Raw genomic sequence first — 15,876 nt, 5'->3', positions numbered from 1 at the left:
CCGTGTGCAACTATTACTTTAGCGCCACCTAGAAAGCGCGCAGTCAAAATGGAAAAGGTACAGTGCCGCGGCCGGCGCCCCTTACACCGCTGCGCCCGTGTGCAACGCACACCCTGCACTATAGGTAAAGACGCTTCTGCGCCCACACTTAAAATAACTTAGTTATTTTAAATTTGCCTTGAAAAATATTCGCTTAAAATAATTGATGTGCCAAAAAAACGTTGGTTGATGGTTTGGAAACGCAATCAGACCCGCTAGATGGCGCTGTTGTTGGTATGTCATCATAATTTTAATGTATGTACTTAGTGTTTTTCGGGCAGGACAACGTCTGCCGGGTCCGCAAGTAATGTAATAAAATAAAAATTGGTTATTATTGTTTTTTCTTACATTATATACTTATATAATACTTAGTACATTTCGTAATATTGAACACTTTAAACTCACTTCAAATTTATAATTAAGAAAAAAGACAAATGAAGGTTATGTCTTCAAAATAATCTAAGGTAACTATACAACTATACCGGTCCATACCAACAATTTTTTGACATCGTTGCCAGTGTACATTTACAGTGATGACTCTGATGATGAAACTTACTCTGTGAAAAACAGGGTCGGTAGTTTTACCACGGTACTTTACCAAGTCCCTTCATATGAAACAAGGGGTCGAATTAATGAACATCCTTTTTTAAAGCCAGGTTAAAAAAGGATATAAGTACTGCATAAAACTAATGACTGGGCCGGAAAAAAAAATTCGGACATGGCAGTTTCCTAAACGTCAATTCAATAGATAAAACAATATAATTAGATAAGTAAGTATGTACACTATCATTGGCTATGGCTAAACGTTAACAATGCGATAGGTTACTATGTAAACTGTCTACATATGGTACAGTATAATAAGCTCCTATATTCAATTACTGTCATTGGGTCGGGAATATATTTGTATTGATAAAAACATTGACGATGAAATGTCTTGGTAAATATTTAAATCGATAAATAAAATCGTTCTACAACGATAGTCGTTAATGTTTTAATCGATTTCATAATGTCATTACTGTTGTCAACAGTGTTGCCAATTTAGCGACTTTGTCGCTAGAACTAACGACTTGCTTAAGCCATAGCGACCAAAAAAAGTTTTGACGACAAAAATGGTTTAGCGATCTGGTGACTTTTGGAATACAAATTTACACGGTTCTAGGACCAATAATGGATACATTTTTGTTCAACTCGACGACGAGAATTATACAGTGCCAGCCAAGAGATCTATATGGAAAGCGACAAACGCGCTTGCGCACCAAATTCAAACTTTATTTAACTAAAGCTCCATTCGCTTATGCTTTAGCTTTAGCTTTAAAAAAAATATATATTCTAATCAATTTCAGTGAATTCGGAAATCAAAGTCGAAATACCTAAAACGGGACTTATCACGCGAAAACACACGAGTAATATTTACCTCGACGTTTCAACCACATTACATTACAGTGGCCGTGGTCACTAGTACACTCGCGCAGCTAGGCAGACTTGACACCCTACACTTCAGTTTACTCGTAACTACCGCCCACGGACTTCCACGCTCACTGCAATATGGTTGAAACGTCGAGGTAAATATTACTTGTGTGTTTTACCGTGATAAGTCCCGTTTGTGGTATTTTGACTATGAGTGAAAATCATGAAAGTTTAAATCATTAATTCGGAAATCTTCTAATGTAAGTTGTTTTTTTTAGTTTAGCCTCTTGTGTCTCTCCCTGACAAAATCCTGAGTCTGCTCGTCCTGGTGGAATTAACGCTTTCTAGCGACTTTTGATTTTGAGTTTAGCGACTTAAGTTTCTAGGAATTGGCAACACTGTTTGTCAATCAATTTGTCAGTCAGTTGAGTCAGTCAATTCAATTGTTCCTATTTACGTATTACGAAAGAAAGCTTTTGGTTTTACGTTGTTTTGTGGATTTATGTCATAGTCTAAACAAGTAAATGTTCCATAACATATTAAATAGTTATTACGTGGTTTGCTTTTCAAAAATATGTGTGCAGTAACACCGGAATATTACGACTTCATAAAAAAATTAGAAGAGAACGACGATAAACTTGTTCCAAGTCCTTTGGATCTGCCTCTAGATTTTGAGTTTAACGTAAGATAAACTAGAAAATTCGTGTTAATTTCTATGTTTTCAGATATTTAATCAAGTTATTTATTTTCTGTTTAAGAATTCAACATGTCATGTCTGCAACGGCTATTATGGACCTAGTTTTGGAGAGCCAGTGTGCGTGACTTGTCATGCATTTCTGTTCCCCAATTTTCCATCATTTTGCCCTAATTCGTACTACTATAGTGAAAAGACTGATGATGGTGACTCGGGGAATGATGAGCCTTCAGACCTTAATTATAGCTCTGATCGGAGAGTCAACCGAGTGTGTATGGTGCCTTCATGGTGGTATATTGTAAGTTAACCTTTTACTAGTTACACTTTCTTAGTAGTGAGCTATTAGTTCATTTATACTATTGAGAACTAATTAAAAAACTATTTTGTATTAAGCAACTTCAGCATTTACAGAATTCTTTAGATAGTGAAAGTCCTGAAGATGAAGCCAGCAACTCTGGCAGTGTACCAAGTGGAAGTGGCCATAGCAATGGTAATGGCAATGGCTCTGATCAGCCAGACAAGGCTGACCCTGAGGCGGAAAAGATCCAACCACCAGCTTTGAGGCCACCTCCTTGCTTGGCACACTCGCTACAAGCTCTGTCAACTCCTCGTCCTCCAGACAATGTGGCACCAGAATTAATAGCACAGTTACCTACTGAAGGTGAGTGTTAGACCTAATAAATATTTTTTCTCTTCTAGTATATGTATATATTAGTAGGTACAGACAATGTTATATTTGCATTTGTATTAGGAAAAGGAATAACAGCTATAGACTAATTGTTTCATGTAATTACTTGCTAATGATAAAGTAAATAGGTACAAAACAAACCAGAAAATAACTTATTTACTTCATTATTAATAATTAATTAGTATAGTCTGTGGCATGTAAAATGCCCATTAATTTTTGTGCATTTGACAGTCGCGCGCACCAACCAGTGCTTAGCTTGCTATGTGTACTCTCAACTCTCAAGTACTCTGTTCTGCACATCACTCAGTCCCTTCCCTACACTACATTATTTTATATATTTGCACATTGCCAGGCAGCGTTACACTTACATACCATGGGCTGTAATCCTGTGGATTATGCATTCTGTAGCTCAACTAAAGAGAGTACATCATGGAATGCATGATTTTTCACTTTGAATCGATCTTTTGAATCATAATGGATTGTAAACCACTGAACAATCCACGGATCGAATTGCATGCTCTTGAATCAATCTCACAAAAATCGGATTGTATTAAAAATCAGTTCAAAATTTGTATTTATTTTGATAAATAAAACATTTTACACATTAAATCTGACCACACATTGGATGTACTATACAGTAGAACCCGCTGAATACGATCACGTTTAATACGATTTCCCGCATAATACGCCATTTTACGTCGGTCCCTGCAATTACCAACTTATGTATTCTGGTGAAAAAAATTGCGACTAACCATGTCGTACTAATATTACGCAAGGGGACGCGATTCTGGCGACACCTCCTCCTGTCCAGATACTCGTAAGTTTGTAGCCCTGACTAAGCGATCGGCTATTTGGTTCGTATGGTAAAGGACTTTAATTCATCACCTTTTCATTGTTAATTAATGCAATGTCACTATGACGTTTACTGTGAAACGGTTCCATGGTGGCTCATGAATTAAAGTCCTTGACCGTATAGCTGCCTACACTTAGATTTGATTTGTTTTAAGTTTCAATTGTTGCGAGTTATAAAATTCTTATCTTCATTCAATGATGTCAAAAATAAAAAAAAGCAATCACTGCAAGAATAAAAAGTGATCATATTAAAAGTTTACGATGAACAATCAGAAACAAAAATCAGCTAGGTACTAGTTTTTTTTTCACGTTTAATACGATTTCCTGGTTAAGATGTTTTTTAGCTAGGTCCACTCAAAAACTTCTTAAGCGGGTTCTACTGTATATAATGGAGCCATTGGTATAATCACAATAAAATAACACTATTATTCACACAGGACGATACTTACAGCATAAAACAATGTAAAATAAATAAATTTTAGCTACCTATATTAAATTAATTATTAATTAAAATACATGAAGACTTTTCTAAACTATCCGCATCATGTTTCTGATTTTTCTGTGTACATCTATTTACTTCATCTATTTACATCGCTTGGTATCATAAACAATGAGAACTAGTAATGTGAATTTGTTGCGGCATCCGGTTATAATCGATCTGTCTTCATTAAGAATTGGAGATAGGTAATAAATATTCAATACTTATAACAAATTAATACATTGTCTCTGAATACGATTTAAAGGATACGATTTACCTTACTCATTAATCAAATCAGTTGTAGATCATATTGAAATGAATCAATTAAAAAAATCACTAGATTGTATCCAATTGAATCAATCTTCATAAAAATCTAGTTGTAACGTGCATCCCTACATGGAATGTGGTTGATGCAGTAGATTTGTTGTTAATAAGCAGCTGCTCACAATTATATTCACCATTGCTTTCTGTAGAACTGGTATTATAAGTAATCAGTAACTTAGTTTATAGATGCATGGCATTCAATAAGGAATATTGTGCCATAGGTATTCAGGATTCTTACAGCATTTTTTCCCTCATTATCATCTGAACAAAATATTATAAAAAAGATACACTCAGGATAACAGCAGGTGGTAGGACCCGTTGACCTTTACTTGCCCAAATTTCATTTGCCCGAATTTCACTTGCCATACCAACATCAAGCTCGACTTCGAGCTTCTATGACTTCATAATAGACTCACTCTCGTTCGTAATTCCTTATTTACCGCCTTTAAAGACACAACGTGCTATGGACATGTACCCTCATATTATGTGGTCGGGTGACACTCTTTACTGGTCCGGATAATACCTAGATGTAAATACCGACCCTGTTTTTCATGTACACACCCATAGAAACTGACACGAACTTCTATGGGCGTGTAAGTACATGAAAAACAGGGTCGGTATTTCCATGTCGGTATCATCCGGGCCGGTAAAGAGTATCACCCACGTTGTCAGTGTTACTGGGCATCTTCGGGTACCTGGACGACCTGTCGCTGAGCGCGTGCGGCGCGGTGTGCGCGCGATGGCGGCGGCTGGTGCGCGCGCGCGTGCAGCCGCCGCGCTGGGCCGCCTTCGCCGCGCGCCGCTGGCCGCTCTACCGCCCGCTCACCAACAACAAAGACTGGCACAAGGTTACCACTGCAGATGTACCTACTGCACAACAGCTGGTTCCCACTTGTCGGATGTCGGGCCCGGATTTTGATCGGATGTTCCAGTGGCAGAACATTTTATATGAAGCCACACTTGCCCAACATTATTTTCTATAGAAATTACTGACATCCGACACGTAACGGATCCGACACCCGACAAGTGGGGACGGGCTCTAATAGTTTTCCATTAGAATCAGAATCATTTATTATCAATAACTGTTACATTTTATAGTTTTACAAGGTAGGGATGTTTATTGTTATCATGTTATCAAACTTACTATAGTCATTGGAAAGATACATCGTATTTTAACATAAAACTGGTATTTATCATGGTCTCTGTATTAGCTTCCGAACTGATAATGATGTAAAAAAAATGTCACAATGCAATGGTTCTGTAGTACTGTATCTTGCTATGCCCTTCCTTTTGGTTGGAAGCTAGTTTAATGGTATGTTTCTTAGATAAGTTTTATTAAAATCGGTGCAGCCATTTCAAAGATATTGAACTTTAACCTTTTCGCCGCCACGTCAAATACAAAAGACATCACCCATACGCCAGGCTTCAATATTGCAATGCCTAAAATTGGACCTTAACGCAATTGAACGAAGGTTGCTTTTGCTTTGATAATGGACGTTTATATAGGTCGTAACATCCGTAACATCCGATCAAAATCCAACTTTCGTATTAAACTGAAATCTCATTTGCTGACAATTCAAAAACTACTGTCTTAAACTGTTTCTGAACTCCCTCTCATTTCATTTTATTTCCTCTCATTAATTTTGTCTCATATTATAATTTTACTTTTATTTTTATTTATTTGAATTAATAACTTAACGCTTATCCTTTATATCCATCGTATGTATTTTGTAATTAGTACCTACTAAATCTGTTATTCACTTATCACCCACTTATATATATTAGCACATTTTATTTTAACACTACATCGCACGTTTAAGCGTTTTTATCCTTAATGGCATGTAATGTGGCACCACTGATAGATACCACGGTTGCCGACATTCAAACTCACACAGGTACTGGCAGAATACCAGCGCTACGGCTTGTTTGCCGCGGCATTATGCTGAGTCAGCGCCTTATCTTCATTACATAACATGGCTCCCTGTATTACAATGTGGTTTCTCTATATCTGTTTTGTGTTCTCTGTATGATTGTTAACCTGGTTTTGTCTTCTTAATGTTTATTCCTTTGTTTTTATCAAAAACGTGTATAGAGCCATGTTATTTTGTTATGACGATTAAAGTTTCTATCTATCTATCTATCTATTGGCGTGGAACCTGCGGTGCGTATATATGAGTCGTTGGCGTCCAAAAGGTTAAACAGACAACATCGGCAGGTTATTGTTATTACAGCTTTATTTATCCACACGATACAAAACGGCCCCTACACGGTAAAAGTCTCATCCATCACTTTCCACTTTTGTTTGTCTTTAGAGCGTTTATACCTGCTGAGCTGACAATGTTGTTTTTTTGTTAGTTTTTCTCGATTATTCCATAAAGTTCTGATAGAACTGTTTTTAATATATATAAGTTAATATGTCTTCTCCAATAATAATTCGTGATAGACTTTTATTTTCTTTAAAAACGATCACGAATAATTATTGGAGTAGACATGTTAACTTATATATTAAGAAGATTTCTATCAGACCACATTTTTCATTTTCATAATTTTTTATGGAATAAGTAATCGAGAAAAACGAACAAAAATGCTACGTCGCCAGCTCAGCAGGTATAAATTAATAAACGCTCTTAAGTGGTGCTACCCCACCATTACGAAAGTCATTTCAAACACTTTAGGGACGTTTTAACTCATTCGCATTCTGATTGCGTTTTGATAAACAGATCTACCAGTCGCTGGTGGAAGCGTGCTTCTGCCGCAACTGCGTGGTGCAAATGTGCGTGCAAGCGCAGCCGCCCGGCGACGAGAGCGCCTGGCGCCGCAACCGGCTGCGCATTGAGCTGAAGGTAACACCAACTGTTCTACCTTTTTTGGCATACATTAAAAAGTTGATCGACCCGTGTATATGTACCTAGTGCCACCAGAGTTGAGGTCACGCACACAAGAACATATGTACAGTCACCAGACCAGAACCAATATCTAACAACAAGCGTGCATAAATATCTGATACGGCTCTATTTCTAGGGCCGGAAGGAAGTGTCAGATATTTTTGCACGCTCCGCTGTGGCAGATCCGCAAATATTAATGCTGGTGACTACCTAATGACAGCGGAATTTTTACATTTACTCATTCATTTCGTTCATTCTCCTTTTGCACAATCAGTTCTTTATGTAGCTGTGTATGAAATCATTCATTTCAACTCTCGTGGCATTGCCTATGTGCAGATGATGCGCAACGACCCCCCGGAGGGCATCGCGGCGACGCCGCTGGACGCGCGCTGCTGCCACTGGCAGGCCTCCGTCACGGGCCCCGCGGGCTCGCCCTACGAGGGCGGCATCTTCTATCTCTACATACAAGTGCCTTATGCGTGAGTATCGCCCTTTTGTCTTTCTCTCTAATTTCATAATTTCAGGGTAGTTTCGTACAGTCAAGGGTATACATATATGTACGTTACCAAAACGTCAAAAATATCTATACTTACACCTTTATCCCACTGACTATAAGGTCGATGTATACATATATTTGACCTTATAGCTGTATAGGTGTTTATGCCCTCAACTAAATTCGTAACAAAACAGACACATTCATACAATATTTTGGGGACACATCATGGAGACCCTGTTTTTACAGGTAGGAATCATGGACGAGGTAAACTGGGGGATAAACTCAGAGTACAACGGTAGATGGAAATGCCCACATACATACATATACTTATTGAAAGTTAAATAAAAGCTTGTAATGAAATAAACGCAGGTACCCGATGAGTCCGCCGCTGGTCCGTTTCTTGACGCGCATCTTGCACCCGAACGTGTCGCGTCACGGCGACGTCGGCATCGACTCCGTGCACCACAACTGGTCGCTCGCGCTCACCATCAGCAAAGTGCTCATCTCCATACAGAGCCTGCTCACCGACCCGTACACCGCCGTGAGTATTGGCTACGTGCATACTGCATAAGGCTCAGTTTACACCAGATATGTGCGAGGAATGTGTTTTTCATGAACCAATAGAAACGCTTCATTTATCTAGTCTCGCTCGTAGAATAGAAATATTTATTCGCTCTTCGCAAATAAAGAGAAGAATAATTTAAACAGGCCCCCTAACTATGAAGTTCGCACCGTACCTTCCATCTAATTTTCGCACTTATTTAATAGTACATTGTGTCTTAAGGGCGGTAAATAAGGAATTACGAACGAGTGTCTATTAGAAGCCCGAAGTCGAAGCTTTAATGAGTCGATGTTCGTAATTCTAGTACCGCCCGTGAGACATACAATGTTTTTTGTAAAATTGTATATTTGTAAAAGAAAAACTAATATTCTTTCAAAAATTGCCGATACCGCTGACTGCGCTCTTGGCAGCGCCAGCTCCGCGCCCCCCTTCCCCCACAGCATGTGCCCGACGTGCGCGCGCCGCGCTCCCGCACGCCATGCAGTATCACACTCATTTACCGACCTTGGGCTTCATGACAACAAAATTAGTACGGGCAATGACTCGTTTACCGACCACGGGTTTCATGACAAGTACATTAAGGTCGAGGGTTTTATTTGGGGGGTTGCAAGCAAGTTAACCTGCATGTTAAAACACACACTGTTTACAAGCAAGTGTGTTAAAAAAATATTTAGCCTCAGCGGGACGGCAAGATACGAAGCCCAAATTTCGCTCCTCGCAGTATATCTATTGGTTCATGAAAAACATATTCCTTGCAACACGTCCTCGGATATCTTTGGTGGAAAAGCAGCCTTACTGCCACCTACCACCACCATGCACGACTCTTCGGAAAGCATATTGATATTAAAAATGCGAAAGTTTGTGAGTATGTGTGTGTGTATGTCTGTTACTACTTTACGCAAAAACGGCTCAATCGATTTGGATGTAAATGTTTTATCCCGATAATCCCACGGGAAAATAACATTTCGAAATCTTAACCTGCTGGATTTAGGAGTCACGAAGTTTGGCACGGTTTGTTTTTGATGCAACCTCATTGAAAGAGAAAGAAAGAAAGGTTTATTTTGGCTCCATCAGTACCACCTAAAACTAAGACTAAAACTAGCACTAAAAAACTATGTTACTTGGTGACACCACAGGATACCAAAAACGGTCTCCACTCAGCATGTGTTGTCGCACATTATGTGCAGTAACGCTGGTTTTCTGTGGAGCCCAATGAAAACCACGATGTATTTTTAGGGAATTCCCATGGGAGTTTACTAAAATTCTTGAATTTCATTTCAACTAAAGTACAATTCAATAGAATCTGTCAATTTTCTACATATTTAAGACACCCTATCGTCGGCACACTTGATTATATATGTCCCTGTTGTTGCAATTATCATCTAAAAGGAATCAAAAAAGAATAATAGTCACATCACAAAGCCTTAGGCAGCCCGGTGTTTATATTAGTAGGCTGGAAGTGTCTACAGGATTGTCAGATTCTATTGAATTGGAGTTTAGGTACTGAATGTAATGGTTTACACGTGCGAAGCCGCGGGTATAAACTAGTGTCAAATAATTTAATGACATACAGATGCTTCTATAGATCTAGTGAATAATATTTTTATATCGTATTATGTCGGATATGTTCGCATTTATCTTGCTTTCTCAACTAGCTTACTGAAAACTTATAGGTTCGAATTTTTCCGATAAAAATTAAAATACGATGGCAAAACATTATTCACTACATACTGAGCAACTTGTTTGTGAATCAGACCAAGCAATATTACACTTTATGCGAACGACATTAAAACTTTTTCGATTCACAGATAAGTTGGTCACTGGGTACATATGTATGGGAAATCAAGTTTTGACAGCTCATTATAACAACAATCGGGACCCATTAGAAAGAAAGAAAGAAAATATTTTATTGCCAACAGTACAAACAATACAAGACAACAATATAAACAATACAAGATAGTAGTCTGTCCTGCGGCAAAGGGAGCAAACTCAGCTAATGCTGCGCTTACGCGGAAGCTGCCAGCGCTGGTTTACAGTCTGCCCCTAACGCCCATTACCCAGAATTTTAGGGGAATGGGTCCCGACTACTGAAATTTTTAACAGATTCTAGGCTACTAGACTTATTTTTATCTTTTAGTTTTTTTAAGGCAGTAGTAGGGTTTTTTTTTATTCACGCTGTCATCCTTCATCCACCATTACATTATTATTATATTTCGTTTTCTAGATTTTTTTTACCGTACTACGGCAAAACCTACTTGACACTGGCAAAATTGTCCCCCAATGTACAGTCATATTTTTTTTTTAAATAACATTTTTTTTATTAGAGCTGTCTTGCTATAATTGGTTTGTGATGTCAAATACCCTATTGCCAATGGGAAATTATCGTGGCGCGTAATGACATATAGGTAGTCATTCGAGATGACGCGTGCCGTGGTTCTTATTGTAGCAGAGTGGCATGCGTTGAGCAGATGAGCGGGGAGCGTCAGCAGGCGAGAAATAATACAGCCAGGATATCACGACATCGCTTTATATATTGGGTAGATATTGAAGCTGGACAATACTGATTCGATTACACTTGATATGAGACGATGGAGTTCCACAAAACACTTATTAGACAAAGGACAAGTCGGTTTAACATGCTCACATCACGGACGGAGGAAATGAACCGAAAAAAAAGTCATTTGACAATTATGACAGTATTGCCATATTTAACTGCAATGCTATAAGGCTTAACATTCATTAACACTTATTACAATGCCATTAATGTCTACAGTCTGTTCAATATAGGAATGGACAGAAAGAAATTAGGTTCTTTATAATGCACGCTTTAAGAAGTCATTTAATAAATTGCATTTTTTTGTATACGGTCTAAACTAAATTCTAATTAAAATATCAAAGACGTCAATATTAGTTTCAATTATTCATTAACTAACTGTTGCCCGCGACTCCGTTCACTTAGAATACGTTTATTGCTATCCCGCGGGAACTATGCAATTTTCCGGGATAAAAACTATTCTATGTCCTTTACTTAATCGGTACTTAATTAATATTAGTGAGATTAACTTTGCTATTTTTCATATCATAATTTAAAAACAATAAAAAAACTTTTTCTATTTTGTTGAAAACATAAACGACTTCCTATAAAATACCTAAAGAGGCAGAGGTAAAGAACATTCTGCAAGAAACAGAACTTTTATAATATTGTTAATTCAAGAAATATTCTGTACATTATTTATAGTTGTTAATCGCCAGTTTGGATCAAAATGTGATGACCTTTAATCATATACGAATAATTAACTTTTCACGACTAAAGCACTACATCAAATTCGATGAAATTTGAAATGGGAAAAAGCTTGAACTTCATAGCAGTTACTACAAGTAGAATATTTTTAAACAGGAATTGAGAGCAGATGAGTCCTCGAAACACAGTTATTAAACTATGTATAAATATAAATCGAATTAATATTATGTAGCAAAATACGTATTAATATTGTATTATTTTGTAAATACATTACGTATTTATCTACTTACAAAGTAAACAAAATGATGACTTCATCTAATTACTTCTTTTATTCATCATCATCATCATCATTATTACGACTTCGCAAAAAATGTTTAGAACCCCTTCTTCTGTGACCTTCTAGAGTCCAATGTTATCCTGAATGGACTATTATAATTTTGATAAAATCACGTGTCTTCGTGGATGGCACTAGGTATACGCACGCTTAGAATGAAACTGACACAATTCGAAATTCGAATTTGCAAAATAAACTTTGTGCTAAACAAAATCTGGTTTAGTTTAAAATGAGAATATTTCGGATTGTGTCAGTTTCATTCTAAGCGTGCGAATAGTGGCCTTTCATGGCACATTGTGTACAGAGGCCGTTGTACAGTCGAACAAACTGATCATGTACTAGGGTCCAGGGGGTATTATTCCCTCGACAAAGGTATAGGTGAAGTCATTCACGATGACGCGTGCCGTGGTTCTTATTGCAATGTCATTAATGGCTAATTTTGACAAAATCACGCGTCTTTGTGGATGGCACTAGGTATATATACATATGGGTTCCATCCTGGTACATAATTCAGTTTACTCAACTGTACATGTGATTTTTTCCAGGTTTGCATGGAGCCGGAGCTGGGGGAGATGTATGTGCGGGACCGGGCACGTTTCGAGAGCCTGGCGCGCCGCTGGACCTGGCGGTACGCCATGCAAGACGTACTGCCCTACTGAGCAGGGACGGCTGACCGCTCAGTGGCATTCTACTGAGCAGGGACGGCTGACCGCTCAGTGGCATCTACTGAGCAGGGACGGCTGACCGCTCAGTGGCATCTGCTGAGCAGGGACGGCTGACCGCTCAGTGGCATCTACTGAGCAGGGACGGCTGACCGCTCAGTGACATCTACTGAGCAGGGACGGCTGACCGCTCAGTGGCATCTGCTGAGCAGGGACGGCTGACCTCTCAGTGGCATCTACTGAGCAGGGACGGCTGACCGCTCAGTGACATCTACTGAGCAGGGACGGCTGACCGCTCAGTGGCATCTACTGAGCAGGGACGGCTGACCGCTCAGTGGCATCTACTGAGCAGGGACGGCTGACCGCTCAGTGGCATTCTACTGAGCAGGGACGGCTGACCGCTCAGTGACATCTACTGAGCAGGGATCGCTGACCTCTCAGTGGCATCTACTGAGCAGGGATCGCTGACCTCTCAGTGGCATTTGCTGAAGGAAGCATTATGGTCTAGTGCAAAATGCATAGCGGGCTGTACAGTTTGAGTGTAGCTGGACTAGAGAAGGATGTAGTGAAATGAGATTGTGTTACTTACAGTTCAGTTGTGGTAGGTAGGAGCGCAATATAAAAAATATATTTTTAAGAACAAAAAATGTTAACATGGACTTTTGAATAGATGTACATTCTGTATAATGTTATCGTGATAAATATCATGTACCAGAATATTTCTACAATATTGCTATTTCTGACATAAAATATGTAAATACATAGACCGGTATTTTATTTTGTTACATACTAAAACCCCTTAAAACTATTGCACTAGGTATTTTTATTATCAACTATTTCTTTCCTCTTTTTCTTCTCTGTCTCCCAGATTTGTGTTAATCTTTCACAATCGCAAAAGATGGGTAGGCATTTGTCGCTGCCAGGCGGGCGGCAGTAGCCGGGATAGGGCGCCTCGCCCCGCGGCAGCCAGCGCCGCGTGCCGCCTTTACCGCGCCCGCCCGCCCACGCTTCGATCATGTCTCCGAGCCTGTACAGCGGGACCTCATGGACCCGTGTCTGTATCCTCAAGCTCCCTGGCGTGAAGTAGTGGATATACGTCGCCAGTGACACGTACCCCTAAAATACATAAAACAGAATACACATGGGCACTACACCAAACTAAATAAAATCAAAGTGTTAGCTGAACAAAACAATAAATCGTACTTGTAAGTCTACTAGTTGTAAACTAATCGAATACATTATCTCTTACTGATTTCACATTTCATTGCTGAACTCTGTACGTAAGTGCGATCGTACAATGCATGGTTATAAAGTAGTTGTTTTTAATGAAATGCACTTATCGAGAAAGATAAGGAATGATGCTAATACATAGACCTATTCTAATGTAAAATGCTAGATGGGGCATATAGAGTTGAATATAGTTTTGATCCGGTATGTAGAATTAAAGAGCATTAATTGGTTTATGATTATCCAGCTCTTTTCTTGCAGCAGCAGCATCCGCCGCTTCCTTTAGAACGGGAGGCGTGCCTCTCTCTGGAAGGGAACCTCTTCCCATCAGGCGAACGCCTCCGATTTCCAGAGCTAGACCTGTCTCTGGATCTTCCACAGGAGTTTCCCCTTGGTTTTCCTCTAGATCTGTCCCTGGAATTTCCGCGGGATCGATCACGGGAACGTCCCCTGGAGTGTCCACGGGATCGACCCCGGGAGCGACCACGGGATCTTCCTCTGGAGCGCCCGCGAGACGTGCATCGTGACCGTGCACGATCTCTACAACTCTTTCGGCGTTCCGGTGTCGCTATCTGAGTCAAATCCTCACCTTGGTCAGGAGGAGTCAGCTCGTTGTTGCGAACTTGAACAGTAATAGCCGCGTCCATCTCCTTGTTGATTCGCTTCTGTAGACAGAAAAGTTTCTTCCAGTAATTAATAGATGTTCAATTCAATTTTGTTCGGTAGAGTAGACTATCGGCTATTTAGTTGCACACTGCAGTAGGTTAGTGATGTCGATTGTCTGTGAGGACAAAAAGTACTCTGTGCACAAGACGATTGTGAAGTGACTTTTATACTAACAACTTTGATTGCACCATATTTCACAATCATGTGTATTTTATATTACAAATTGCGCAATTATTTCAGAAATTATGCAATCTATTATTATGGAAAAACCTGGGATTCGTAAAATATTTATGACTAAAAAACCAAACCAATTTTAATAATGATTAACTAAGCCCAGCGGTTATTTCGCTAACTTTTGCCAAATTTCATCCAAATCCGTCCAAGCCGTTTAAGCGTGAAGAAGTAACAAACATACAACTCAAAAACTTTTGCATTTATAATATTAATAGGTACAATACAATACAAATATTCTTTATTGCACACCACAAATCAGTACCTACAAAAAATTATAATATAAACATAAATTCAGGGTAGACAATAGGCGGTCTTATCGCTTAAAAGCGATCTCTTCCAGACAACCATTTGGGCACAAGATCTTATGATTAGGTATGTCAAAATAGAACTAATAATACAGTAGATGCTCATTGGCGATCTGGGCCAATCAAGTATTTTACCGACGCTTTGGGCGTCTCCTGCGTTACCAAAAAATCGTACTTCCAACAAGATATTTCACGGTTTAATAGGTTGAACTTACGTAGGATGGCATGTATTCATGTACACCATCTATTAAATTACAGAAAAACATGTTAACTGACAAAAATCTGCAATTGTCTGAAACCACCCGGCCCCCCCTCTATATACGCCTATGTAGATGCTAGTAAGAAGGTTAAAGAAGGATAGGATTGCCTAGACGTTTCGACAACATATGCTGCAGTCCTGGTCACGAGATAACTACGAATTGTTCGATTATAGTAGTCGTGATTCAGTCCCGAAATAGATTGTGTCAATTTTCCGATTACCAGCTGTGTCCGATTTGTCCGCCCTGGAAATCTTCACATAGCAAATTTCAAGATGTATTGTTCAACTAACTGTTGCCCGCGACTCCGTCCGCGTAGAATTCGTTTATCGATTTAGTGAAGTCCAGTGTACAGATAGTCACGGCGAAGGACATAGGATAGTTTTTAAACCGGAAAATGGCAAAGTTCCCGCGGGTTGGATAGCGATAAACGAATTACCTATACGCAGACCAAGTCGCGAGCAACAGGCTATTTTATAATAATAGTGCGATACCTAGTTTTAGAAGCGTGTTGTGAATGAAGAT

General features: G+C 39.2%; 2 protein-coding genes across 3 annotated transcripts; one reads left to right on the top strand and one right to left on the bottom strand.

The window, feature by feature from the left end:
- Window positions 1-1,862: 1,862 nt before the first annotated feature.
- On the top strand, window positions 1,863-13,426 carry morgue (modifier of rpr and grim, ubiquitously expressed). Of its 2 annotated transcripts, none has more exons than XM_074097444.1 (8): window positions 1,863-2,128; window positions 2,205-2,438; window positions 2,552-2,801; window positions 5,155-5,330; window positions 7,203-7,325; window positions 7,704-7,846; window positions 8,233-8,404; window positions 12,546-13,426. In XM_074097444.1, exons 1-8 carry the CDS (start codon window positions 2,021-2,023, stop codon window positions 12,657-12,659), a joined length of 1,320 nt encoding a protein of 439 aa, XP_073953545.1. In that variant the 5' UTR covers window positions 1,863-2,020; the 3' UTR covers window positions 12,660-13,426. The 2 variants fall into 2 exon arrangements, with proteins under 2 accessions (XP_073953545.1, XP_073953543.1); XM_074097442.1 differs by having other exon boundaries at window positions 2,543-2,801.
- LOC141434953 (uncharacterized) lies at window positions 13,320-14,468 on the bottom strand. The gene is made up of 2 exons (XM_074097448.1): window positions 13,866-14,468; window positions 13,320-13,778 (listed from the first exon to the last, which is right to left on the bottom strand). Exons 1-2 carry the CDS (start codon window positions 13,899-13,901, stop codon window positions 13,476-13,478), a joined length of 339 nt encoding a protein of 112 aa, XP_073953549.1. The 5' UTR covers window positions 13,902-14,468; the 3' UTR covers window positions 13,320-13,475.
- Between the last annotated feature and the right edge of the window lie 1,408 nt (window positions 14,469-15,876).

This window comes from Choristoneura fumiferana, chromosome 14 (genome assembly GCF_025370935.1).
Source record: "Choristoneura fumiferana chromosome 14, NRCan_CFum_1, whole genome shotgun sequence".
In the NCBI taxonomy this organism is placed as follows: domain Eukaryota; kingdom Metazoa; phylum Arthropoda; class Insecta; order Lepidoptera; family Tortricidae; genus Choristoneura; species Choristoneura fumiferana.
Note: the sequence above shows the minus strand (reverse complement) of the source record. Positions and strands in the feature narration are given on the sequence as shown.